General features: G+C 42.4%; 1 protein-coding gene across 10 annotated transcripts in view; it reads right to left on the bottom strand.

The window, feature by feature from the left end:
* The window catches only part of Cald1 (caldesmon 1), a 188,233-nt gene that overhangs the window by 53,129 nt on the left and 107,556 nt on the right, over positions 1–27,548 (bottom strand). The window contains exon 1 of one of the 10 annotated variants that reach the window (XM_029558849.1): positions 19,435–19,633. The exons of 8 other annotated variants lie outside the window; for them this stretch is intronic. In XM_029558849.1, coding sequence (XP_029414709.1) covers positions 19,435–19,487 — 53 coding nt within the window. In that variant the 5' untranslated portion in view covers positions 19,488–19,633. Of the gene's footprint in view, positions 1–19,434; positions 19,634–27,548 lie in introns of those variants that run through there. One more of the 10 variants, XM_017795694.2, reaches the window with a different exon arrangement.

Raw genomic sequence — 27,548 nt, 5'->3', positions numbered from 1 at the left:
CCTAGGTAAGGGGCTGGTGCATTTTGCTTATTGTCTTAGAATGCAAGAGGTTTAATGGATTTAAAGATTTGTTTATTTTTATTTTATGGGTGTGTTTGCCTACATGTATGAATGTGCACCACGTGGATACCTGGCACCTGTGGAGACCAGAAGAGGGTATTAGAGCCCCTGTAACTGGAGTTACAGATGATGGTGAGTCACCATTGTGGGTGCTGAGAACTAAACCTGGGTCCTCTGCAAGAATAGCAAGTGTTCTTAACAGCCGAGCCATCTCTCTGGCCTCAGGTTTGAATCGATATATCATAAATATATTTGTTATTTTTATCCTTCTTTCTCTGTAGAGGTCAGTAGTCAAATTCCCTTGAGTGTAGAAATGGGAAAGTATATTTTCCTTGTTAAGAAGAATCAAGTAGTGATGGACAAAAAAGATACATCACTTAAATCTAATCAATAATCAGGTGCTAAAGGCAATCTGAATCAACTGGTGTTTTCCACTCTGTTTGTGGACTCTGACCTGCTCCAAGAGCTTATCTCTCTGCGTGTTTGTCTATGAATGCGTGCGTGCCACCAGCCTGCCTCTCTTACTGCTATGTGATGGGTTGTGGCTTGGTTCATGAGCCCAGGAGAAGTGCTTTGTTTTCTGCCTGCTCTGGGCTTGCTTTTCCTCTCTGTAACTCCTTCTTCATCATCTCTCCCTGCATGTCTCATATTTTTCTGCACTCTTTTTCTTTTCACTATCAAGTCTGGTGTTGCTTTTGGCTTTTTGTGATGTCTGTGGAAAGTAAAAATAATTCAGGATAAGTAGGTAAACTAAGCATACTTGTTAGCTAGTCCTTTAGAAATATTTTTCTGTGCTGTAGCCAAAAGTGGTTGTGTAAGTAAATGGATATTATAAAACAGCTAACGACAGCTAGTTCCATTGTATTATGGGCTATCTTAATCATTTTTACATTTAATTGCAAGGCTAGGTTTATAATTAGCTTAACTACTTTGTAGGTGACCTAAATTCACTTTTGGATAGGGTAACATTGGACCAGGGAATTTGGTTCCAGAGATCTTAACTACAAGTCTAATCAATCAAAATATCAAAAGAACAGTTCAATTTGGCTATTAAATATCTCAGAATACCACATTAAATATCTCAGAACACCATATTAAATATCTCAGAACACTATTGACTATATGTGGTATTCTTCAGCCCAGTCATTAGTAGCCACAACTCCAAAGTGACACTGTATTATGGGCTTATGCTCTTTACAGCTATACTCTGAAGCAAAGGGTTTAAAAGCCCTTTATATAGTCGGCTCTTCTAATTTATGGGGCATAGGTTCTAAGACCTGTCAATGGCTGAAACTGAACATAGTACCAGACTCTATATTACATACTTAGAATCAAATTTAATTTATCAATTAGACATAGTAAGAGATAAGGCATCATCATCTATAATAAAATAAGATGAGCATAACAATAAACTAATAATAAAACTTATTTAAAACTTATGAATAATCGGGGCTGGAGAGATGGCTCAGCAGTTAAGAGTACTGGCTGTTATTGCAGAAGACCTGGATTTGAATCCCAGCACCCACATGGTGGCTAACAACCATCTGTAACTCCAGTTCCAGGGGATCTGACATGATGCCCTCTTCTGATCTCCACAGGCATTGCAGGGCCTGGGTGCACTTACACAGGCATAACCCTCATATACATAAAATAAAAATAAATTTTAAAAAGCTTATGAACTATCTCTCTATAGAATGTTCAATTCAATATTTTTGGAGCAAAAGTGATCATGGGTAATTAAAATCAAGGGTAGTGAAGCCACAAGTTGGGGGCAGAGGCTCTCCTGATCACCTCATCTCGTTTGACTTCACAGAGGTTTTCACTTGATGGTACTTCTATTAGTATTCTCCTAACAGCTGTGACAAGGCCACATTTTGGAAAGGTACTGTCACTGTGGTGGGACTGCCATGGCAGAGTCTGAGAAGGGGGAATACCCAGTGGGATCTTGTCACAAGGCACCAACTAAGAAGCAGAGGGAGAACCTGGGAAGTGCGATAGGTTCGAACCCTGAATGCCTTTCCCCCAGCAATCCATTTCCTCCCGTTAAACCTCACCTCCTAAAGGTTCCACAGTCTCCCAAAGCAGCACCACCAGCTGAAGAAAAGTGTCAAAACATGAGTCTGTAGGGTACATTTCACACTCAAACCACGACACATCCCATTTGAAATTCTCTGCCTACTATTTATTTGGTCATTTCCTTTGTGTCTTGTATTGAGTTTCTCTCTTAATTCTTCTCTCCATCAGTATACTTTCCCTGAGAAATGTCTCTGTACCTACTTGTTTGTCCATTTTATGCTGATAGTTGTCTGACCTATCTTCCTGCTCAGTCTGTTCTGAATTTCCAAGTGATCTTTCTTCCTTGAGAATGGAATACCCAGTAAAGAAGCGGCAGATAAAGTTTTTCTTTAGATACCAGACTAATTCACAAGTCTTTAAAAATTCAAAACTTTTTCCTATGCTAGTACTGTTTTCTCATATGCTATTATTTTTTTAATATTTTATTTATTATTTTTATTTTATGCGTATGAGGATACAGACTGCATGTATGTAAGTGCACTTGTGTTATATAATGCCTGTGGAGATCAGAAGAGGGCATTGGAGCCCCTGGAACTGGAGTTACAGATGGTTGTTAGTTACCATGTGGATGCTGAGAATCAAACCCAAGTCCTCTGCAAGAGCAGCCAGTGTTCTTAACCACTGAGCCATCTCTCCAGCCCATATCCTATTATTTTTTAAGCTTTGAAGTCTTTAATTTTTAAAAATTCCTTGGTCATATCATTTTATTTGTCTAGATACAGTGATTTCATAATTTCAGGATGAGAAGTTGACTTACTATTAAAGGAAAATCAAATGGCGAGCTATTTATTAGTTAAATTGAATATCAAGGGATGAAAATTTGCAGGGACACAGAGAAAACATGAAAAATATAAGTTCATTATTTACAGCTTTGAAATTGACACAGTTTTCAACTGTTTGGCAGAGTATTTCACTCCTTATGTGTGTGGAAAATAGTGTTTTAAACATACCCATGTGTCTAGAAGCTGATTTTGGTTGAAAATACAATTCTCTATTGTTGAGTTTCAAACCACTGAACTTGAATCTACCAGCCCAAGAAGAAACCTGTCTAACTCGTTTCATATATATACTGTATTTTCTTTAAAGGTTTCAAAATGTCAGAAAGCATCTGGCCTTTCAGAGAAGCAGATGAATGACACAAGGGAGGACGCTCTCAGGGAGGTTATCAACTTTGACTGTACAGTAGAATCACCCAGGACAGTGGTTAAAAACCCTGATACCTGGGCTGTGTCCCATACCAATCAAATCAGAACTGTTAACTCAGGCACAAAATCTTTTTTTTTTTTTTTTTTTGGTGTTTTTGAGACAGGGTCTCCCTGTAGCCCCAGCTGTCCTGGAACTCACTATGTAGACCAGGCTGGCCTTGAACTCACAGAGATCCTCCTACCTCTGCCTCCCGAGTGCTGGGATTAAAGGCATGCGCCACCGCACCTGGTGCATAAAGCTGCTTTACAGGATTCCATCTGAGTGAGGCAGGATGAGAAACACTAATTCACAAAGAGTGACTTGGGAAGAGTTTGGAGCTGATGCAGTTGTGATAAGAGATGGTCAGAATCATTCAGAAAATGGAATCCAGAGAAGAGGCACAGGCAGCTACTCAAATGACCAGAGGGGACACAGGGAAAATTTTGCTCTTATGTTCCCAATGCCAAGCTTCTTGTTTCTTTTATCCCCCTTTCTAATTGAGTTATGCTAATATGCAAAAGTAAATGTAGGAGTGAATATGGTATAGCTAGGGTTTAAAACCTAAAAGCATTGGTTGAACAAACTGAACAGCAGATCCCTTTTCCAACCATGACCAAATCTGATCAAGTCCAACACCATCATCATTTATGGTGACCCAGAGGACTAACCTATAACCTCAACTTCCTTTCATGATGAAAACATCCTATATAACCCCAATTCTTATCTTTTGCGACCATGGACACACTATGTCAGGATGCTATTCTCCAAACAGGGTTTAAGAGCTGTGAAAAGACAATTCTTACAGTTCGTTTTACAGCATTTGAAATGTCAAAAGAAAAGAACCAGGTCAGAGCCAGCCAAACCAATGGAGATACCTGCCAAACCACACCTTATCCTCCTTAATCAGCAAAAATACCATCCACCGCCTGAATCCCTTTACCTCACCCACAGGAGGAGCATGCACATTCCCTTATTAGGGCACTGGCAGGGCAGAGGCTGATCCTGTCTGAGGGCCCAGGAGCAGCTTCTACCACATGTGCAGTTCATCAGAATGAAGCCGTGCAATAGGCACAGGGGATGGGGAGGGCGGCTGGAAAAATTAAATCCTCGCTGTATGGAGGACAATCCATTTTGGGTAGGCCACAATTATGGTTTTGGAAAACAAAACTTTCTTTAAAGGCCAAACCAAAATAAAAACACAATCCTGGTTTTATTTTTTATTTTTTTTTTTAAATAAAAGAATGCATTCTTAGGAAGGATGTTTTTGAAACTCTAGAAATGCACTTAAGGGAATTATCTGAATGCTTCTAGGGAGGTAGTTGAACACACACTAGGTGAGCACCTAGCCTTTGCTTTTAAGAAGGGGTAGTCTTGGGAGGTCTGCCTCCTTTGTCTTAGTTCTTAGACCCTGAACCTAGAAATGTGATTCATCCCCTTCAACACCCTCCTATCTGGAGCTAAATACAAGTCCCATCTCTCTTCTGTCTTTGCTTCTCACTTGCTTACCTTCTCTTGGCCCTGACCATAGTCCTGGCTTGCACTCTCTTCCTCTTCTCACAATGGGCCGTCACTCACGGCAGACTTTTCTCCTACACAGCATTAACACACAACTGACAGTACCTTCCAAGTCAAAATGAGACATCTCCTTGTTAAGATCTGTGTCAACAGGGCTGCCTGGTTAATCCCATCCTGTTTGGTGGCTAAGCTGTTTTCTGAAGCCAATTCACGAACTTAGATCCATCTAAGCTGTCACAGAATACAACTCTTTTCAAAGCACTTTCATCCCATATAGGATCTAATTTGAGCGTCACAATATTGGTGATTAGGATGCTGTTACCATTTCTACTTCACAGTTGAGGAGACAGGCTCAGGTGAGCAGGGTTGTATTCAGAGACAGGAATCAGAAGTTTTGAGCATCACTGACTAGTGCTGTCTTCTCTCTCCAAGATGTCACAGTATTGAGTTCTGCTCAACTAAGAAGCTGGGAAGCCTACTAGAGAGACCCTCTCTAACAAAGAGTATCAGAGCTCATTTTATTTTATTTTGAAAAATATTTTATTTATTATTTTTATTTCATGTGTATGGGTGTATTGCTTGCATGTATGTAAGTGTACCCGTGTCACGAAATGCCTGTGGAGGTCAGAAGAGGGTGTTGGATCCCCTGGAACTGGAGTTATGAATGATTGTTAGCAGTCATGTAGGTGCTGGGAACCATATCCAGGTCCCTGTGCAAGAGCAGCCAGTGCTCTTAACCACTGAGTCATCTCTCCAGCCTCCAGAGCTCATTTTAAACCAGAAGAGACCCCAGGACTTACCTTACCCCAGTAACCCAGAGATTGGGCTGCTGATATTGATGAACAACTGATTCTGCTAAGGTGACCATTTCCAAGGCTAAAAAGTCAAATATAACAGTCACTATCTATGTAAAAATAAAAAGTAGCATTGATGTTGAAAAAAAGAATGAAGAAGACCCACCAACCTCGACTTTTAACAAGTGACTCAAACAAATTGTCTAAGGATGGGGAAACACTTAATAGGCTAGTTCCTCTTTGTGCAGGGTTGTTAGGTTAGGCAGATGTATCACCTCCAGGCCTTACAATAATAGCACTGAATAGACTCAGTTGCTCTTATTTTACTGTCTAGGTGCGTATGCCTGCACAGAGAAGCCAATTACCTGCCCAGGATCGTGCATACAGTATTATAGTGAGCCCCTGGCTGACCTCCACATCTAAGCTACTTGTACTATGACGTTCCTTGTTCCTTTCTTTCCAGGTGTCCCTTCTCTGACTGACAGCACAAGATTGAGAAATTAAGATATAGAGAAGTTCAAAATTATGGAAAGAATTTATTTTAACTGGCATACAAAAGTTTTGTGATATTACATATGATATTACAGAAGTTGCTAGTTTAGTGGAAGTCCAAGTCTCCTACTAGGGGAAGAGCTACACTCAGGGCCTCCGGGACAGTGTTTTGTCCCCTGGACTGGTACTTTTAGGTGGAAGCAAGGAAGATCAAAGACCCTGGATCCGTTTTCTCTATCCCCTCCAGCCCTCCTCCTCCTCCAGTCGGAGAAGCTTGCTCATCGGTCAGGAACTGATGTAATGATTCAATTGCTGCCAGATTTACCACTCGAAGACCAGAGGTCAGAGCTTTGTAAGCACACACAGGGAGCAGCATTCATTCAGTGTTACACTGAACAGAGCAGTCACCAGTAGCTAGTCTTTACATCCTCCCAGACTGGGAGATGGATAAGTGTAGTAACGTCCCTGGCTTTACTTTTTTCATCTGCAAAATGAAGATGATCTTATTTAACTCATAGTGCCATTAATAATTAAATGAACTAATATTTGCAAAGAACTTAGAACAGTGCATGGCATATAGTAAGGTACTATATGAGTGTTAGTCATTTTTATGTTCTTGTCATCATTGTCGTCATCATCATCATCATCATCATGACCATGGGTTCTGTGCTTATATAGGTTTTCCAGGACAAGAAGGGAGGAGCTGGCCAGGAAGGATCTCTCTTTTTTAGGTTATTTTGTTGTTGTTGTTTTGAGTCAGGGTCTCCCTGTAGCTCCAGCTGGCCTGGAACCCACTGTGGAGACCAGACTGGCCTCAATCCCAGAGAGATCTTGCTTCTGCCTCCAGAGTGCTGAGATCAAAGGTGTGCACAGCCATGCCTGACTCTGATCTTTTAATTTTTTTACTTTATTTTTTGTGTGTATATGCATGTATAGTGTATGTGCACATTTTAGTGTAGGTACACTTGTCCTGTGCCGTAAATGAAGGCCACAGAAGGACATCGGGTGTCTTGCTTTTGTGATGGTCTGTCACTCTCTGCCTTTATTCTTTTTGAGACAGCGTCTTCTCACTGAACCTGGAGCTAGGCTGGTGGCCAGCAAGCCCCAGTGATCCTCCTGCTTCCACCATCCACAGTGCTGGGGTTACAGATGCACATGGTCACATTTAGCTTTTTATGTGAGTGTTGGAGATTTGAACTCAGATCTTCACACTTGCACAACAAGCTCTCTTACCTACTGAGCCCTATCATCAGCCCCAGGAGGATTTTTCTAACCCGAGGACTTTAATTGTAAAGATTCAATGATAACAGTAACATTAGAGAAACCTGGAAAATGAAGAAAAAAATGTAGAATAAATGCAGGGGAAGCATCTTATCTCCTGTTGGTATTCTCTGGTTCCTCCCTCTTTTTTGGAGGGTGGAAAGTAGATAGAAAAATTGTGGTTAAAAATATCTAGGCTGGGTGTGGTGGCGCACACCTCTAATCCCAGCACTTGGGAGGCAGAGGCAGGTGGATCTCTGTGAGTTCAAGGCCAGCCTGGTCTACATAGTGAGTTCCAGGACAGCTGGGGCTACAGGGAGACCCTGTCTCAAAAAGGCCAAAAAAAAAAAAAAAATCTAGTAAATGGAATATCTTTCATCTCTTACTTTCTCTATCTCTTTCTTAATCCACACCACTTCTCATTACCATGTAGACAGGAATTTAACATCTGAGAGCTTTGCCTTCCTATGTCCAAAAAGAAAAGAGGCTAATCCCTCCTCTGAGCCTCTCTGGGGCTGGCTCAGTACCAGATCTCATGGAGGGGTGATGGATCAGAGCTGGAGGCAGGGAGCGTGGTTCTAACTCTATCTGGAATGGTTTTAGACAGTGGCCTGCCAGGGAAAGCTTCAGCTATCCCAACTGCCCCAACGTCCTCCAGCCAGCTGGCATTTTAAATATACTCAATAATTATCCCTCTTACAGCTGAAGAATTAAGCTATGAAATGTCACGTTAAAATTTTACAATCTTTGAGTATTTGTCTTATGTTGTTTCTTCCAAAAAAGCAATGTTGACAACCTAACTACCAGTACCTTGGAATGTGACCTTATTTGGAATTTGGTCCCTAAGACAAAGTCATTAGGGTGGGTTCTAATCCAGTCTGACTGATGTCTGTATAAAAAGGGGAAATCTGGACACATAGCATAAACTATGGGAATAGTCGTGGCGAGAGCACCATTGAAGGCAGAGCATCACAGTGATGCTTCTACAAGCCAAGGAATGTTGGAGGCTGCAGGCAGGATGCTAGAAGCTGGGAGGGAGGCCTCAGAAGGAGCTACCCCTGCCTATTCCCTACTCTAAAGATTTAACTTTCTGAAAGCAGTTTTAGGTTCTCAGAAAAACTGAGACGGTAACAGTTTCTCAGATACCCCGCTTTCCCCAATTCTCACAGCCTCCCTCACCAGACACGTCCTCCACTAGTGGTAGGTACATTTGTTATAGTTGACAGATCTAGGTCCTCTCTCTTGGGAAATCTGCACCTAGATCTTGGGTGTGTAAAGTCCTTTTCCTAAGCACCCCTCCCTCCCTTAATTCTTGTATTTAAATCTACATATTAAAATTGTTTCTTAATAAACTCCAACTCTACTTCAAAAAGAAAACTGACACACATGATCACCCCGAGTCCTCAGTTTACATTAGGCTTCAGCTTTGGTAATGTATAATCTATGAATCCAAACACATCTCCATGTGACCACAGTTGCGGTGTCAGATAGTGGATTCACTCTTGTGCTCCGCTCACCCTGCTTCCTGCTGGAGGGAGAAACCCTCCAATCTGTATTGTTGCCTTTTGCAGAGTGATGCACAGCTGAAATCATACAGCAAGTAGCTTTTTCAGAATGACTTCTTTCACTTAGTCTGTTTTCAACTTTCCCACATATCTTTTCATGACTTGATAGTCCATTTCTTTTCAGTAGTGAATAATATTCCATTGCCTGGCTGTATCATCCACTTACCCACTGAAGGACATATATGCAGTACCCATTTACCTACTGATAGACAATCAGCCTATTATCCTAAGTAGCCCAGTAGGTGGCACTTTGTTAAGGAAGCCTTAGGGGACTATGACAGTGCTCAATTTAGGGACTGTATAGTTCTATTTTGTTAATAAGCAGTATCTAGCACCTTCTCTATTTAGGTGAAAGGCTTATTAATCACACTATCAGAGTTTTTATGTCTTTTTTTCTCAACTTCTAAATTTATCTTTTCCTATGCTTAATTTTTCACTCTTGTTGCGTGCCTCTAGTCTTCTGAACTGAGGATGTTGGTAGAGTTTTACCTATGGCTTTGAGTTAGGCTCACAAAACCTTAGGTTACCAGGCCTCTAGGGAGTAGTGAGGTCACAGAGTCACTCCATTCCCCGAGGCAGGGCATGTTTTCTTGTTTTGTACTGTCTGTTCCTAGATCACCAATCCTGAGATCCAGAGAGACTACATATGTGGATCAAAGTACATATTTAAGTACGGTCAGACATTAAACATTTGTGCAGGAAGGGGAGAGAGAGTGGGGAAGATATTTCCTAGCCTATGAACTTATAGAGATCTTGGTTATTCTATGACCATGCAGTTCCTTCCCTTGAAGTTAACAGAGATGATATATACTTTCTGGGTGTCCTCATGTAGTGAGAGTAAAATAAAAGCCCCTTCCTGTGTCTAGGGAACTTCTATGGTTAGGAAATAGTCACCTTTTAGGAGGCTCTCTCCAACAGGCCTCTCTAGGACACAAAAGGTTTGCCCAGTTTGTGATCTCCAGACCTCAGCAAACTTTAAAAGGTGGCTAGATTTGTTACATCTAATGTAATTCTAAGATATCTGCATACTTGTTTATGGATCGAATTGTGTTCCCCACAGAAAGAGTTTGATGTCCTAATCCCCAGCATTTGCCGTGACTTATTTAGACATAGGTTCTTTGCAGATGTAATGAGGTTAGGATGAGGTCACGTCTGTGGAATGCAATTCAATAAGACTGGTGCTCTTTGGACACAGACACAGACACGCACAGAGGGAGGACTATGTGAGAGACACAGCGAGGAGGGAATGTGAAACTACAGTCATGCTGCCACCAGCCGCGGAACATCTGGGGCCATCAGAAACTCCAAGAAGTAAGGACAGATCCTTTTCTACGGGTCTCAGGGGAAGAATGTCCCTGTTGACACTTTGATGTCAGACTTCAAGCTTCCAGAACCATTAGACAATAAGTTTCTGTTGTTCTAAGCCACCCAGTTCGTAGCACTTTGTTATGGCAGTCCCAGGAAACAAATTCACCTCCTCAGAGTCACCCATGCTTTCACCTCCCCCTCCCTGCCTTTTGAACTCTTGCCAGGCAGTGTGCTAGCTACTTTGCAGTTATTTTCCTCTTTTTGTACACAAATGCACAAAGAAGTCCAGGGAAATCATGTACTTTGTTAAGGCTACACTGTTACTAAAATGATGGGCCCAGCATTCAAGATTTTCCAGATGTTGAAGTCAATATTCTTTTTTTCTTCTCTTAATTTATTTCACATGTATGAGTACACATGTGTGTGTGTGTGTGTGTGCGTGCGTGCAGGTGCATGTACATATGCGTACAAGAGTGTGGAGGATGGAGGTTAACCTTGGGTGTCATTCACCCAAGGAACCAGGAGCCATCCACCTTATTTTTTGAGATGAGGTTCCTCAATTGGGACCTGGAGCTTCCAATTTGACTAGACTGGCCGGCCAGTGAGCTCCACAGATCTTTCTATCCTTACTTCCCCTGTGCTGGGATTACAAGTATGTGCCATTATACCTAACTTTTTATGTGGCTGATGGAGATCAAACTCAGGTCCTCATGTTTGCACAGAAAGCACTTTACCAACTGAGCTATCTCTCTAGCCCTGAAGTCAATACTTTTCAATAAGACTTTTATTATTTTTATTTATGTATATGTGCATGTGCATGCCACATGAGAGCAGATTCCCCCCAGAGTCCAGAAGAGGGTATCAGATTCCCTAGATCTGGAGTTATAGACGGTTGTGAGCTGCCTGGTGATTGTGGGTGATGAGAACTGAATTCTGGTCTTCTGCTCTTAACCTCTGAGCCATCTCGCCAGCCCCTGAAATCAATATTCTCAGTATATACTCTTCTCATCTCACCTGTCAAGACTTGAAGACTGGTGGCATTTGCCGGCAAACAAATCCCTCCATCTTACAATACCATCCTTCCCAGTATACCTGGTGGAGGATAACTAAGAAAATAGAAATCTACACTTTTTTTGTCTAAAAAGTCAGTTTTTAACAAATTCCCTGTACTTATCCAGGAGCTAGCCATGTGGATTCTTCCTTCCTTTCCTACTTCCTAAATAGTATGTAAATGAATGAACTAAAAATCAGATGGAGATTTTTTGAAATATAGGAGGTATTCTAATGAATGCAGGTCAATTACAAACTAAATTCTGTAGCCTTTGCCCCATCATGGGACAAAGCAGTTCTGGGGCCTTTGAGGAGAGGAATGCTCAACGGGAAAGGCAAGGGGTGGAAGGAAATACAGTAGTGATTTAAACATTCATTGTAGTTCATGCGCTTTTGTGTGACTTTAACCTTTAGCCGTCACTACCCAGCAAGGCAGGTAGTATACATTTTTTCAGAGACAGAGAAGGCAGGGTACAGTGAAATGGAGCAACTTACTCACAGTAGTTACATTTTTCATGGCTGTGGTAAAAATACCTAAGAGAAACACTTAAGGTCGGGGGGGAAGTGCTAATTTTGACTCACAGTTTCAGAGGGTTCTATGCCTAACTGCTTGGCCCTATGTACTTGGGCAGAACATCATGACATTAGGAGCATGAAGTGGAAGAGGTCCTTCACGTCGCATGGTGGACAGGAAGCAGAGAGCAGCCAGGGCCAGATACCCATGTCCAGGGACCTGCCCCCAGTGACTTTCCTCCAGTTAGGCTCTAGCTCCTAAAGTTTCCACAACCTCTCAAAATAGCCTCACTAGCTGGGGGACCAAGCTAACAACACATGAGCCTGTGGAGAGACATTTCATACTCAAACCACTATAATGCTCAAAGTCACACTTAGGAACTAGTGTGACTTTACACAGATGTGGGAGGCGGAATATCATTTGCCCTTGTTTCAATTCGAGTCTGCCAAGAACATGGCACTTAGTGCTGTGAGACCTGGCTGTCCAGTAGAAGTGTTGAGACTTGGCCCTGGCTTTACATCACAGAGGCCTCCTGCCAGAGAGCAGAGCTTAGCATTGGTCCTCCCTAAAGCCATCCCTTTGGCTTTACAATCCAGGATCTCGAAGCCCATTGGCCTCAGCATACTTCTCTGTGAACAGTGTTCTACCTCCTAAAGAGGAAAAGTGACAAGTTCATATTCTTTTCTTTTTATTTTGTTATTATTTTATCTTCTTTCTGCTTCATCCAAAGTGAAGGGCAGAGAGATGTGGCGAAGCACATTCTAGAAGAGTGAAGGTATTCCTTGCAGTTTAGTGCTATAGAATAGATTAGAACATTCCCTCAAAGGGTCATGAGTTACAGGCTTGGGCCCTAGTCTGTAGAAATGTTTGGAGTAGAACTATTAACTGGTGGGGCCTACTCGGAAGAAGTTGTCAGGAGAATGCCTCGACCCTGGCCCTTACATGTCTTCCTTTTTCCCAGTGACAAGGTGAGCAGGCTGCCCCTTCATGATACATTTGTGCCATGATGCATTATGCCACCACAGGCCCAAAGTCACAAGGTAAGTGATCCTGGATCAACACCTCTGAATCAAGATACCAAATAAACCTTTTCTCACTTAATGTTGCTTAGCTCAGATATTTGTCAAAGTAAACAGAAAGCTGGCTAACACAATGAGCAAGCATTCATGGAAAGGGAGAGCAAAGATGGAGAATTAAATAGAGCAGGCAGGGGTGGCTTACAAATGTCTAGGCTGAGTTCTCTGAACAGGAACTGACTGAGTACAAGTTGAAAGAAGCATTCATTTTAGTCAACATCTGTATGGGATGAGGTTTAGAATAAATTATAAAGGAAAAGCGAAAGATCAATGAGAAAAATACCATATTTCACCTAGAAGTTTTTGTTTTAAACTTTTCTTAATAAAAGTGTCTCCCATACCAATTAATCTTGTTTAACATCAGTTGCTTTTAATTAAAAAAAAAAAAGTGGCTTTAAACACAGTGGAAATGACTGTTTATAAACCTTGTGGGGAAGAACAGATAATATCAGGCAAAGTATGCTCCTTCACAAATTGACTTGGGACTCAACAATCCACCGACCACCTAGTTATTTCTTTGATTTTTAAAACCAGAAAAAGGACAGAGGGGTGAGGATGACCTGGCTGTGTTTCTTAACTATAAACCTAGTTATAACATCACAAACAAATGTGACTCTGAGATTTTCACTTATTAAGTTGCAGCATAGTGTAGCCTGTTTAAGGATTCTTGCCCAGCTCTGTTGAGAACATATGGTCTCTCTAAGCTGCTCCTCTAACACTAAATTTTAATTGGAAAAAAATAAGGTAATTTAACGATAACTTCACTGGGTTTGCACTTAATAGTCTTGTGTATACTTTATGGGATGTCATTATGCTGGATGTCCTTGCTCATCCTTGAGTTGGGCATGGCAGGCATGAGCATCTTTTAAACAGCCATGCTGCAGCAAGTTGAAGTGGCTTTCTGGAGATCACAGTGCAGATAACAGAAGCCAGACTAGAATTGAGGCCCTCTGACTTCTACCCAAAAACCCTTTCCTTCAATCTCCAGGCTGAACTCTGGATCTAGCAGCCTGGGTGGTCACTGACTAGCAGAAGTTCCTGATTTGCTGTGAACACAGGAACCCTAGCAAGCAAGCTCACATCATACACTCAGTGGTTCATAGTTCAGTATGTGACCAGTTTGCAGCTTATGAAATCTCTCTAGTGGGTCAGGACTCACATTTTAATGTGAAGGAGAGTGGTCTAGAAGTATCATATATGATATATATATAAATATCATATATAGTTGCAAAAGTGAACACTGTTTTGAGAATATTTTGCTTCATATATACATATGTACATTATATATATGTCTATACATATATATGAGGTCATAAAGAAAAGTGTTTTTCTTTCAGAAGATCATGAGAAAAAGAGACTAGCAATGTAGATAATGCTATCCATAGAGCTGTACTGCTCTGACTGAAGCCACAGTCTGAAATGAACCTGTATGTGTGTGTGTGTGTGTGTGTGTGTATGTGTATGTGTGTGTATGTGTGTGTGTATGTGTATGTGTGTGTATGTGTGTGTGGACATGTGTATGTGTGCCTGTGTGCATGTGCATGTGTTTGCTAGATGGTACGTGTGTGTGTGTGGGGGTGATTAAACAGACTTATGCATTGTCTGGGAGGTTGAAGGATGCCATAAGCTTGGAGCCAGAGTCTGTGCTTTGTTATTTTTTCATGTTCTTAATGCCCAGTACAACAGGACTGACTAGTACAGGAAACTCTCAATGAATATTTGTTGAATGAGTAGATGGAAATGAGGGAGGTTTACAGATTTTTAAAGACTCCTCTTAAAAACTCAATTAGGGTTGGAAATGAATCCCAGGCAGCACTACATTTATAGAAAGGCCTTTCCAAAACTTTCATTTGTAAATTGGATTTTGGAGCTTCAAACACCATTCCACATGGTAGTTGGGATCTCGGGCCAGCAGGTCCACAGCCACCTTTTTCAGAAGCCAGTGCATAGAAGGCAGCTGTGTGTCTGTGGGAAACACATCCTCACCACCCAGTTAGGAATGCCGGGGAGAAGTCATCTTCCTGAGGAGAGCAGAGCTCCTCACCCATACCCTCTTCTTCTTGCTGAACCAGCCTCTATAGAGGTATTTTCGGTGGCGAGGAGGGATGCCATAAGCAGCATAAAATGAGGGTTTATTTCAAGGATCAACAGGCCAAAGGCAGAAAGAAGGAAAAGAACTATGCAAATAGCACCCAACGTGGCCACCAGGCACCTAGGTGGTATATGTGGCCATTCGCAGGGAAGACACATGCAGAAAATCAAGAGCATCTCCATAGAGGTTGCAGAAAGCCCCATCATCACATTTCAGTGATATCCTTGACTGAACGCTCAGTACTTGCAAAGCACAGTTACCCATTTTTATGCTGTTCTTTCCTATTTTTCAGAAATATTGTAATCTTACTCTTCACAGAAAGGAGTCCTAGAAAACTCAATTAATATAAACTTATCTTTTGGGTCAGTGAGATGACTTAGCAGGTAAAAGCACCTGCCACAGAGACAGAGGACCTGAGTTTGACACCTGGAACCCACCAAATGTCAGAGATGGTGGCTCACATCTGCAATCCCCATACTCCTCTAGAAAAGTGGGGCGTGGAAACAGGAGGATAGGTTGGAGGCTTGTAGGCCAGCTAGTCTGGGTACACAGAGTGGCAGAAGCATGAGACGCCTTGCCTCAAAAGGTGGAAGGAGAGAACCCCCAAAAGTTGTCCTCTGACCTTCACGTGAGCACCTACATTTATACACCCACACACGCACGCACACACACATGCACATGTGCACACACATACACAAATTCAGAAATTTATACTTAAAAAAAAACAAACCTATCTTTGAAACCAAGTGTGCTTTTTTAAAAAATGTCCATTTTGGAATATAAATCACCAGTCACAAAATGTGCATGGCCTTTGCTTTGTAAGAGAAAAGTCCACTTTAACTGGACTGTTGATTTTCACTTTGAATATAGTTCTAACTGATGGTTTCCTAATGTCCTGGGCTACTGCAGAACAGAATAGGACATGAGAAGCAAATGAACTGCTAGCTGTCAGAGGAGACAAAAGGAAAGGGTTGGAGTGGCTGGAGAGATTGTTCCATGGTTAAGAGCACTGGCTGCTCTTGCAGAGGACCAGGGTTTGATTCCTAGCACCCCACATGATGGCTAACAATTGTCTATAATGCCAGTTCTAGGGAATTTGACCCCCTCTTCTGACCTCTGTGGGCATTGCATGACAAGGGTAAACCTACCTAAGTGCAGGCATTACATTCATACATATAAAATAAAAAATAATAAATAAAAATTTTTAAAAATGCAGTTGAAGTGGTAACTGGACCAATTTTTATGGATGAGTGTCTTATCCTCTGAGGCATTTATGTTTACAGCATGTCTAAAAATTGTGCTGATAATTACAACTCTCAGAAAAGGGGAGTTATTTTAAATATATTATAACATTGTTTTTAAAGAAAGAGAAAGAAGTAGTTTCTATTATTAATAAGAAATCCAACCTCTTGGAAAAATCAGAGTGTACCACTCACAGACCACACTGGATAAAACAGGTATTCCAATACTTTTTACAGGAATATTTTTGGGTACATTTCTTCTGTCATTTCTAAAGATTCTCATAAAATTATGCCAAACATTTATTTACTTCACTGCGATATTTCTGTTAGTTCCCTCAGACAATAGTAAGGCGAGCTACAGAATCTCCCCTATTTCATTGGCTCAATGGCTTTAAAATGTATATATGTCCTTCCACATTTGTCACAAAATGTGACACAAGAATCACACAATGGCTTTCATCTTGAAGATCTACAACTTTCATCCTGGGGATTAGTAAGAAACACAATCCTGGACTAAAACAGCTCCGAGAAACCCAACATCTTGACTGAAGTAAACTTCACAAACTCTGGGAACATGATACAAAGAACAGGGAAAATGCTGAGCTATGTGCCAGCATCTCTCCATGATCTCACCAGAACAAGTTAAACACATTTGGAAACCTGCAGAATGGAACAGCCCTTTGCACCTGCTCCAGAAAATAACAGCCCTTGTGTAGGTCCTCACGGTTGAGAATTTTAATGCACCTCATTGAAAAGACAGTTAGTGCCAATCTTGCTCTGTAGGTGATGAAACTGAGATAAAGTGTCAGACAGAAATTCTCAGGCATTTAGACCTCATTTTGTTGGTCACCTGCTTCAGCATTTAGCCTATACTCAGAAAGCAGAGGGTGCAGAGGCCTCTTAGGTGTTTAAATGACTGAAACAAAAAGCTTAAACTTAGATGAAATGAAATGAGCTTGATTTCTCCAGTAATGGGATACTTAAGAAGATATATGCGCATATGAATACATGTTTACATATACATATATGCATATACAATTACATATTTATATATACATATATGTATGTGTGAATACATATTTATATATACAGACATGAATATATATGTGTATATGAATACATATTTACACATACACATATGCAAAATCAGTATTAGCACCATCCTGGACACTGAAGATTCAAAAATTCAAAACATTTTCTGCCCTCAAAACATTGACTCAAACATTGCCATCAGACATGCTGCCCACTGCCTATGGTACCAGTCTAATAATAGAAGGATACACACAGGTTATTCGAGTGGAGAAGAGAGGGATTAAGGGATGCTTAGGGAGGAGGGCAGGAGATTGTGAAGAGATGGGGCAGCTTATATGTGATGGTTTAGGGAAAAGTGATCTGAATGGCTATTCAGATCTGGTTCGGCTAGAGCAGTGAAGCTCACAATAAAGAATATGGTAGGAGAACTCTGATGAATTAAGGAAAGTGGGCTGTATCCTCAAAGATGAAAATGGGCTGAGGTAGGGATTGGATGGGGAAGCGATGGAGACTCGCCAGGGACCACATGAGAGGAAATCACAGTCATCCAGGTGGAAGGACAGAACTGTTGAAAGTCAGGAGAGAAGTATGGAGAAAGTAAATTGCTAGAACCACAGGCATGCTGGGGCAGCAAGGAGCCAGGACCAGGTGTTGAAAGGGCGGGGGGTGGGGTGGGGAGACAGAAAGAAGCTTTTCCCTAGTATTCCAGGGTCTGTTGCTGACCAGCTGTGGAACCTGGACAAGGCCTTTATCTCCACATGCCTCAGCTTCCATCTTAAATGAAGGCATTAAGCACCATCAGTGGTTTCTGAGCCTTTCTACTGAGATCTAGGATTCTATGGAAGCTTTAGGGTAGACGGGGGATGGGTTGGAGGAGGCAGGGGGCATGGAATGGAGATGCACAAGCTGTGACTGGACAGTGTAGAGGGGACTCTGGACTTTAGATCAAAACTCATTGAGCCAGAATGCCTCCATCACATAATAGGATTAAAAGACTAAATTTACCTTTTATTTTTTGTCTTTTTGATACAGGGTCTCTGTAGCCCCAGCTGTCCTGGAACTCACTATGTAGACCAGGCTTGGCCTTGAACTCACAAAGATTCCCCTGCCTCTGCCTCCCAAGTGCTGGGATTAAAGGCGTGCACCACCACGCTCGGCTTAAATTTACCTTTTAAAAAAGTTTAACAAGCCCTAGACATACAGATAGCCCCTATGGTCACTTGAGCTCTCCCATTTGAGCGACCAACTTACAAAAACTGGTGAACCAAGAAATCTGCAAACATGGTGGACATGGGCTCTCATTTTTGGGACCCCGCTGAGTTCTTCTGTTTATTTGATTAACTGTTGCACAAACACTGGAACAACTGGAACAGAGACTGGGAATCTGAATCCGGGCCAAAACTCTCGGAAATGGGAAAAGCTCACTGAAGGGCCATTTGGTGCCCTTAATCTTGCACACCACCTTTTCCCAAGACTCAGTAGGGTTTTCAAACCTCATAAACGCCAGTGTGAAAAGGGCCCTTGCTCAAGGAATATGGAAGCAGGGCCTCTCTACTGACTGTGGTTTGACTTTGGTAAACTGAGTTACCCCTTTGGGCTAGGTGTCTACAGGGCAGTATCAGCCCCAAAGGATCCCAGAGGCCCCTTCTGGCTTCCACATCCCAGGATTTCATGGTCCTAAAGCCTCCGGGTTATCTGAACAGCCCCCTGATCAATAGCATATGCTGTGGGTCTTGCTCTGGCTCAGTCAGATGGTCAGTGTGCTGAGGGCTCCTGTTTACTTAGGGATTGGGCAACGGGTGACTTTCTGAAATCTCTGAGTTCTGCAAATAGGTGGCTCTGAGGCAGAGGACTCCGGTCCAAATGAACAGCAGATCTTCAGTTTAGCAACACAATGCCCCATGAATTTTCTTTTTTGGAAGGTGGAAACTTCTTCTTAGGTAAACCCCCCCTGCTAAGACACCATAAAAATGGAAAAGTGAAAAACCAGTGAATCCGAACCACTTAGCAGTTGAGACTGCAAAGTTTTACACACTCCCTCCCTGCCTTCCTCCCTCTGCTCCGAGTCTCTCTGCTCCCGACTCCCACATTTTTTAAACAATTCTTTTGTTAGAGGGGGAAAAATAAAGGAAAGAAAGAAAAGAGAAATCGAAGCAGAAAAGTGCAGGACTCACTGGGAGAGTGTGGCCAGGCACCGTCTTCCGTGGGACCCGGATCCGCTGAGCATGTTCGCAGCTGGGCAGGGCAGGGTGGCTGAGGTAGGGGACCTGGCCTGGAGGTCAGGGCGTGGGCCAAGCCAGCGCACAGGCCATGTTATCTGAGGCTGAAATGCGCGTGCAGGATGCTCTGGTCTTCCCTTTGTGTTAACACTTTGGTCTGTCCCAGTGACGAAAGTCTGGGCTTGTCCTCAGCCAAATCTACTCCTCCCCACCCTTCCCCTCCACACGGGATCATCTGAGAGCTGATTGTTATTTTTTACTGTAATCTCTCTAATAGAAGCTCATCACATTTAGATCTGAGGAGCACAGAGTGAATGGAGATTCCCAGACTTTTAATTGCTGGGTTGTAGGGACCGGGATATACAGTAGCTTCTTTAATGAAGACTTTATATACTTAACTTTAATGGAATGAATTATTATTCCATGGTAGGTGACAACTCAAAGTAAAACACATTATGCTGTGCAGTCTTTGGGAAACAGTGGATCCTAGTATTAGGACAAGGAGCCACAACCCAGTTCTGACAAATGAACAGAAATCAGCCCACCAAAAAGTTCACTCGGTGCTGTTCTTGGGCCCTCATTCAAGCTCTGTTCTCAATTAGCTTTGGTGTAGGTGGCTTCCAAAGCAAACAGTTCCCACTGAGAAATCAAATCTGAGAAACCCCCCTCATCCCTCATATCCAAGAAAGGATTCATGACAGAAAAATGTAAACCACGCACAAAGGAAGAAGAGCTGAGTCCTGCTCAGTGACAGGCTGGACCATACAGTGAGTCCCGGTGCTGGCACTCTTTTGAGAGAGGAGAGCAGTGGTTCACTTGGGAGCATGCCAGAATAGCAGGCCCATCGGCATCTGTCCTGCACTCGGTTGGTGATCTCACCGCCAAGCCTGGCAAGGGAGGCTGGTCACCAACAACTTGGAAAGCAACCCAACTCCAGCCCTTGAGGAAGGGGTGTGCTGCCTATCTGGAGATTACACCCCATCTTGGCTTGGGCGATGCTTACATTTCTTCAGTTCTAATGAGCAGTGAAGTGAACATTGGTGTTGGAGAACCAAGGTCCTGGTGGGACTAGCTTTCTGTCAAATGGTGGAACAACTCAGAGCTCTGTGACATAGGGTTTGATTATTCTTTGGGTAAATAACTAGCAGAAGCAATTGTCCTCATGGTTGAGAACCTCGGCACAGAATGAAAGAGATCTTTGGATCGACAGCTTCATGCCACATACGGAAATGGACACTGACAAACTGCTTTTAGACAACTTATTCAAGGCCAAAAAGCTGAGCTACTCAACCCCCCTTAGACTCAACTCATGTTCAGTTAAGCTAACTGTCCTCTTCACTCCAGCCAGCTAGAAAATGTTTTCTTGCTTAAACCCTGTACTGTCATCAAAATCACACATCATGATACAGCTATACATGCAAATATTTTACTAAATATATTATAACTCAGTATACATTGAGCAATAGATACTCATGAAACTCTGAGATGCGTCTGCCTTCATACAAGACTGGCATATTCACTGACTGGTTGAGTTTTTTGGCTCCAGACCTGGGATGTAAGTAAGTACTAAAGCATTTTGCTGCTCCCTTCACTACCATTTCTCCCCCATTTAATTTCTTCCCTTTAATTGCTTGTAAAATTCGGCAACTTGCTGTTGTAAGCAGAATATTGTTTCCAACAAAGATGCCCATGCCCTAAACTTTAATCTTCAGCACCCCAGACTATGCTATTTTATATGTTTACATGGCACAGTTAGTATGCAGATATGGTTAAATGGAAGGCATCGAGAAGGGGGATTATCCTGTAGTATCCAATGTGCTCAGTCTAACCACATGGGACTCAAAGTCAAAGAACTCTTTCTGCCAGTGCTTCCAGGGAACCAGAACCACAGGAGAAATGCTGGATTTGAAGGTTGAGGAAGAAGGGAAAAAGCCCAGGAATGCGACAGCCTCTGGGCATGTGGAAGTGTGGAAGAGGCCTGGAAATGGATTCTCCCCTAAAGCCTCCAGAAAGGAATGCTGCTAGCCAACACCTAGATTTTTACCCAGTGAGATCTATCAGATGCCTATAGACCTGTAGATGGTAAATCTGAGGTGTTTAAAGCCAACAAGTTTGTGGCTGTTTGTCACAACAGTGACAGAAGGGTAACATACCTGCTTATGAGACTCATTTGACCTTAGGAATAAATGTTACCTCTTGATTCCTCCTACTCACTGTCACTCTGAAGTGGTAAGTATAGTTATGATATATTCAGAATAGGCTTATGGAATGCAGTACCTAGAAAAAAACGTGATTCTTTTAGATTAATAGTTTATCTATCATTTATCTATCTGTCTGTCTATTCTCTCTCTCTCTCTCTCTCTATCTCTCTCTCTCTCTCAGAGCAAGAATATAGTAAGAATCTTTTGCACATGTGCCAACTTTCATGTGCTGAGGGTCTGCTGATGAGTAAGTGCTTGAAGGCTATCCACCAAGCTATTTCTGTAGTTGTAGAGATAGGGAAAGGAAAAACGCATGAACATCTCCAGCTGGCTCCCTGTTGTTAATATAAGGCATTGAGGGCAAATCTGTCTGTCTTTGGTGAGCAACAGTGAAACTCACTGGTGTCATATCTCAAGTTATCCTGTTAGGGTACTGGCATGGGAATAGTGATGAAAAAAGGGAGTCTTGAACCTGGATAGGACCCCAGCAAGGAGCAAGCAAAGCACAGAAGCCAATGACAGGCTGATCAGGTAGAGGAAAGACAAAAAGAAAGAGCAGGTGTGGGTTGGACAAGAGCTTCCAAGTGGACCTCAGAGAGCCAGTGGCTGGGGCCGGAGGGGCAGAGTGAGAGGAATCAGGACTCTGGACAAGCAGCTGAGAGGCTGGAAGCATGTTCTGTGCAAGCAAATGTGCTTTCATAGTTATTGGAAAGCAGGGGACTCAGCACCCAGCCTCCAGAACTAGCAGGACTGAGAACTGAACTAAGGACCATACACCAGCACTGTGAACTCTGCCAGCCATCCTTTAGCAAGTGAGCAGGTGTCACACACAAGACGATATGCCAGGACTCTGACTAGGGCAAACTAATCCTCAGATTACTCATAGCCTCCCATTTCTGTACACTGTATTGTTTAGTGTTTCATCAAAGAGACTCTGGGCTGGGACGGTTTGATGGGGGTCAGTGTGATAGAAAGAAACAGCTCCCATCACAGGGTGGTCCTTATTAATAAAATATGATTTTAAAAATATCTTGACTTCATGGAGGTAAGGAGCCTGGGCCACATGATCTGTTCCAGACTTTATAGTGTGCAATGGTTGTTTAAGAACAACTTCTACTTTGGAGCAATTCCCTAGGGAAAGAGAGGTATGTGGGAAGTGCTGTGTACACTGCCTTAATGCACTTAAGATACACACGGGCACGTATACATGCACTCACATGCACATAGTTGTACTCATACATTTGCACCTACATACACATGTCCATATGTACACACATACATGCAAACATACATACACGCATGTGCACATAGTGCCATTTATTTTGTGTAGAAATCTACTCATGCTTGAGAGGCAATAATAGCAACAGTTTGAGAAATGTAGTTTTTCACAGTATTGAGGATTGAACTAAGGGCCTTGCAAAGCACTCTGCCACTGAGCTATATCTTCAGGTTTCTTATTTATTTAATTTATTTATTTATTTATTTATTTATTTATTTATTTATTCATTCATTCATTCGTTTGTTTATTGTGTGTGTGGGGGGGTAAAGTTCAAAGTTGCCTAGGATGACCTTGAACTCACACTGCAGACCAACCTAGCCTTGAACTTTGAATTTTCCTGCCTCAACCTCCAGAGTAGCTGGAGTTATAGGCCTGTGCCAGTTTGAAGTGGGCGGGGGTGGGGTGGGGTGGGGAGGAGTTCTTTAAAGATTTTTGTATTTATTTATTTATTATTTATTTATTTGTGTGTGTGCCGTGTGTGTAGGTGCCTAAGGAGACCAGAGGGTGTGAGAGATCCCCCAGAGCTAGCGTTACAGGCAGTTGTGTGATGTGGGTCCTGGGAACAGAACCGGGGTCCTCTGGAAGAGATGCAAGTGCTCTTACCCGCTGAGCTCTCTCTCTCCAGCTCCAACAAAGGAATTTTGAAAAAAAACTCTTGAAGCCACATTTTTCTTACAAAGTAATTAATAAACTGTACACTCAGAACTAGGCAAAAATCTTCCCTAGATAACTTCTTTGTGTTTATTTAATAACCACATGATTAGAAGAAACATTTCATTACAGCTTTAACATATTCAATAACAATTTCCAGAGCAAAGATACATCTCTTTCAAAAGTGGCTATAAAATTTTTAGGTTTGCTCAGAGATCTGCCTGTCTCTGCCTCCCAAGTGCTGGGACTACAGGCGTGCGCCACCATACATAAAATTGAATGAGTTTTTAACCTTTAAAAAAGATCTCCATTTCATTTTAAAATATACCATTTCCTACAGAAAGACTCATTTTTAGTGCTACTAATGCTTAGTTAGATGTTTGCACATGTGTCTCTAATCTCCACGTGTCTGATTATTACTAGTCACAGTCGGTTACACTTGGATCCTTGGCACCTGAGTATGGGTATGAAGGCATCAGGTACATTTCAATGGTAATGTTTATCACCTCTATTAATTAACATGACATAGATTTTTATGCTTCCTCCTCAAATATAACTTTTTTTAATTTGTTGATTTTTTTTGTGTGTGTATATCTTACAGAACATCCCAAACAATCTTACTCATTTATATACCCACTTCCCAAATGGCACCCTCCCATAGCGCCCACCCCCTGCCCCCCACTGGAGCCCATATACTCTGTAATCCCCGTTACTGTCCACTGTGTTGTCGGCGCCCCCATCCGTTCCCTAGTGTTTGTCCAACCTCTGAGTCTAGTCAGCCTACCCACAGTTCCTTGTTTTAGGAAGATCAGCTCTTCCTCATCTAGCAGCAATCAGTTGCCAACATTCCTTTAGATAAGACTGGGGTCTGCTGTTCATTTTCCCAGTTCTATGCTGGGTTGCTGTCTAGATAACTTCTTATCAAGAGATGGCTAGGAATGAAAGCAAAGGCGTTAACTCAATATTTGTAGGCAGAACCTCATTCCTCCCTTCCCTAGACCTCCACAGTCTTCCTTTCCGACAGAACCTAGGCCTTGACTACGGCACTTAACAGGATCACTTAAATTACATTGCTCCTAAGTGCCTTGTGATATTACTTTTTTAATAGCTCTAAGAAGGGGCTGGACTGGCTGCTCTTGTTGTAGGGTCCTGAGTTCAGCTCCTAGGACCCACAGGGCAGCTAACAACCATCAGTAACTCCAGTTCCAAGGGATCTGACTCCTTCTGACCTCTATGGGCATTGCATGACACAGGAGCACTTACATACAGGCAATAGACTTACACACATAAAATAAGTTAATAAAATATTTTTAAAATGGCTCTGCGAAATCTCATTAAATGCCCCTTTTTGGCACGCTCCTCTGCAGAACTAACAGACATCTCATTCCTTGCCTTTCAGTAGCTTCTCTCCCTTGCCTTGCTTCCCCTATTGTGCCTTTGCAGTTCCCTGTGTTTCCATTTAGGAATACGTGGTAGACAGGTGTGGGTGGAGAGGAAGGAGGAATGCATGGGCTACTGTGGAGAGTCACGACCAACCTCATTTTCATCTTCCCTTGTGACTTCCTCCCCACCAGCTCCTTGTGGCCTATGCTGATGCCATTTGCTTAACTATGCTACCTCGTCTCTGGGCCTTTAACATGGGCTTGGGCTGTTAAACTACCTTATTGGCCTTATAATGGGGGCCATACAGTTTCGTGCAAGGAAATTCCTTTCCCCCCTTCCCATTTAGCTCTATTTAAATATTACTACAAGCAAGTCATTACTCTGAGTGCAGTGTGACATCCAGAACTAACAAGGACATCCCAAAGGGAGAGCCTGTAAGCATCCAAACATTTCAACGCATGTTAGGAAATGAACGGTACTTTATAGGAACAGAGCTGACACGCTGTGCTTCAAAAGCTGACATCCTGTGATCAAGGCCCAACAATCAGTCACTCACCTCAGTTTGTTCTGTTATCATCTAGACTTCCAGTTGCTGAAGTAGAAACCCACTCATCTCCATTAAGGCCAAGGTCCTTAGTCACACTCAGCCTTGCTGGACACCAGTGCCCATTTTAACACGACCTTAAATACAATAACTCTTCCAGTGGAAAACCAAAATTGGTCTAATGAAGGCTGGAACTGGAGCAGGGCTGAATGTGCCTGGAGGAAGTCCCAGTCCTGCACCTTCCTTGCAAACCATCTTACATCATTTTCTTACTGGTCTCTGACAGAGATCACTCATTCACCTTTGGGTAAATCCAGGAATTTTTTTTCCTGATTTGTTACTTAGACTTATTCCCAACACTTGTCTTAGAACTGTTTTTGTTGTCTGTCTTTATTATTCGCTTTTAACGTGGTGAGCTCCCTTCTGCAGTCAGAGGCCCACTTTTTTTTCAAAACTCAGGATAATCTATCTTATATTTTGCTTGTCTGAATTCTTGGTAACTTAAATAGGAAATTGATGGACACAAGGACTCATTTCACAAAGGGGAAGAAAACATCTTTCAAAGAGCACCTGAATTTCGGTACCTGTGATATCTTTTGTGACAACACAGGCTTCAAGACTCTGGTCTGTATGTCTATTCACAAGACTGAGATCTTTGAATCTTAAACATCTAGTGTCCCTCCTCTCCCCAGTTAGTACAGTGCTCAGAGTATCTTATCATGGTGAAATGGAAGTCTCTTATCCTTTGATTAACACATAAATCAATTAGCACACGTGGCTTCATGAAGCACGAATAATAACTCTGACCAAGTTAATTTCTTGTTTTTTCTATAGCTGAATCAAAATAGAAACATAAGTGCTATCAGTATGGTCTGATGTCACGTCTAGAGATGTCCACTGTTGGAGATATAATCTGGCATGCACAACTGAGTGCTGAGGAACGTTAATGGCACAAGGAACTGGAGATACTGTTTGCTGCTGTATAGCTTCAAATTGGTTCTTTAGCCCACCCACTGCAGCATGTCTGTGCCCAAGGAATGATGGCTGTAGGAGGATGCCAAGCTGGTGTGGGCTGAGCACAGGCCAGACTTGAGTGCCTGAGAGACACCAGGCTTCTATTCCTACTTCTGTCTCTACCTGAATGGCTTTGGAATTGTGGCGGACTGAGAAGAATGCAGAGCCATTTTGGTCCCCCAGTGTTTGTGTCACAGGACATGAGATACTGTCTTTGGCCCAGAGGCTCTGGGTGAGCTCCAGGGCAGTGACAGTGAAGAGTCCTCTGCAAGCAACTTCCTGGAAGAGGGAGGCAGAGTCAAGTGACAGGATGCATAGAAGTGGCTCGGAGTACTCAAGTATGTCATTCACATGAGCTGTGTGAAACAGCCCATTGTAGACTCCCAGAAACAGAGGGATTTTCTAAAAATTGGAAGTGAGGGAACTAGAGAGATGGTTCAGTGGTTAAGGGTTCTGCTTCCTCTTGCAGAGACCTGGGTTCACTTCTCAGTACCCACATGGTGGCTAACAACTGTCTATAATTCCAGTTCTGGGGGAACTGACACCATCTTCTCACCTCCTTGGCATTGCATGACACAGGTGCACTTACATATGTGCAGGCAGTACACTCACACACATAAAATAAAAAAATAATAAATAAAAAAATGGAGGCGAGGCAGAAGTCACACATAAGCAGAGACACTAAGAGTCATTACTGAGAGTCATATTATTAATTATGGGATTCTAGTCACATCTACGAACAGACTCTGATTGAGGAGACATGAATAACAGCTATTTGGGCTCTTTACTAAACTTACATCTTATTCTGAAATTAGACAAGCTAAAATGAATTTAAAATGCAACAAGAAGCATGCACAAACTTAACAATGTAACTTAAGAAAACTTTTCCAGGGCTGGAGAGATGGCTCAGCAGTTAAGAGCACTGACTGCTCTTGCAGAGGACCAGGTTCGATTCCCAGCACCCACATGGTGGCTACGAACCGTCCTTAACTCCAGT

The sequence above is a fragment of the Nannospalax galili genome, unplaced genomic scaffold, assembly GCF_000622305.1.
Source record: "Nannospalax galili isolate Female #2095 unplaced genomic scaffold, S.galili_v1.0 scaffold307, whole genome shotgun sequence".
NCBI lineage: Eukaryota > Metazoa > Chordata > Mammalia > Rodentia > Spalacidae > Nannospalax > Nannospalax galili.
Note: the sequence above shows the minus strand (reverse complement) of the source record. Positions and strands in the feature narration are given on the sequence as shown.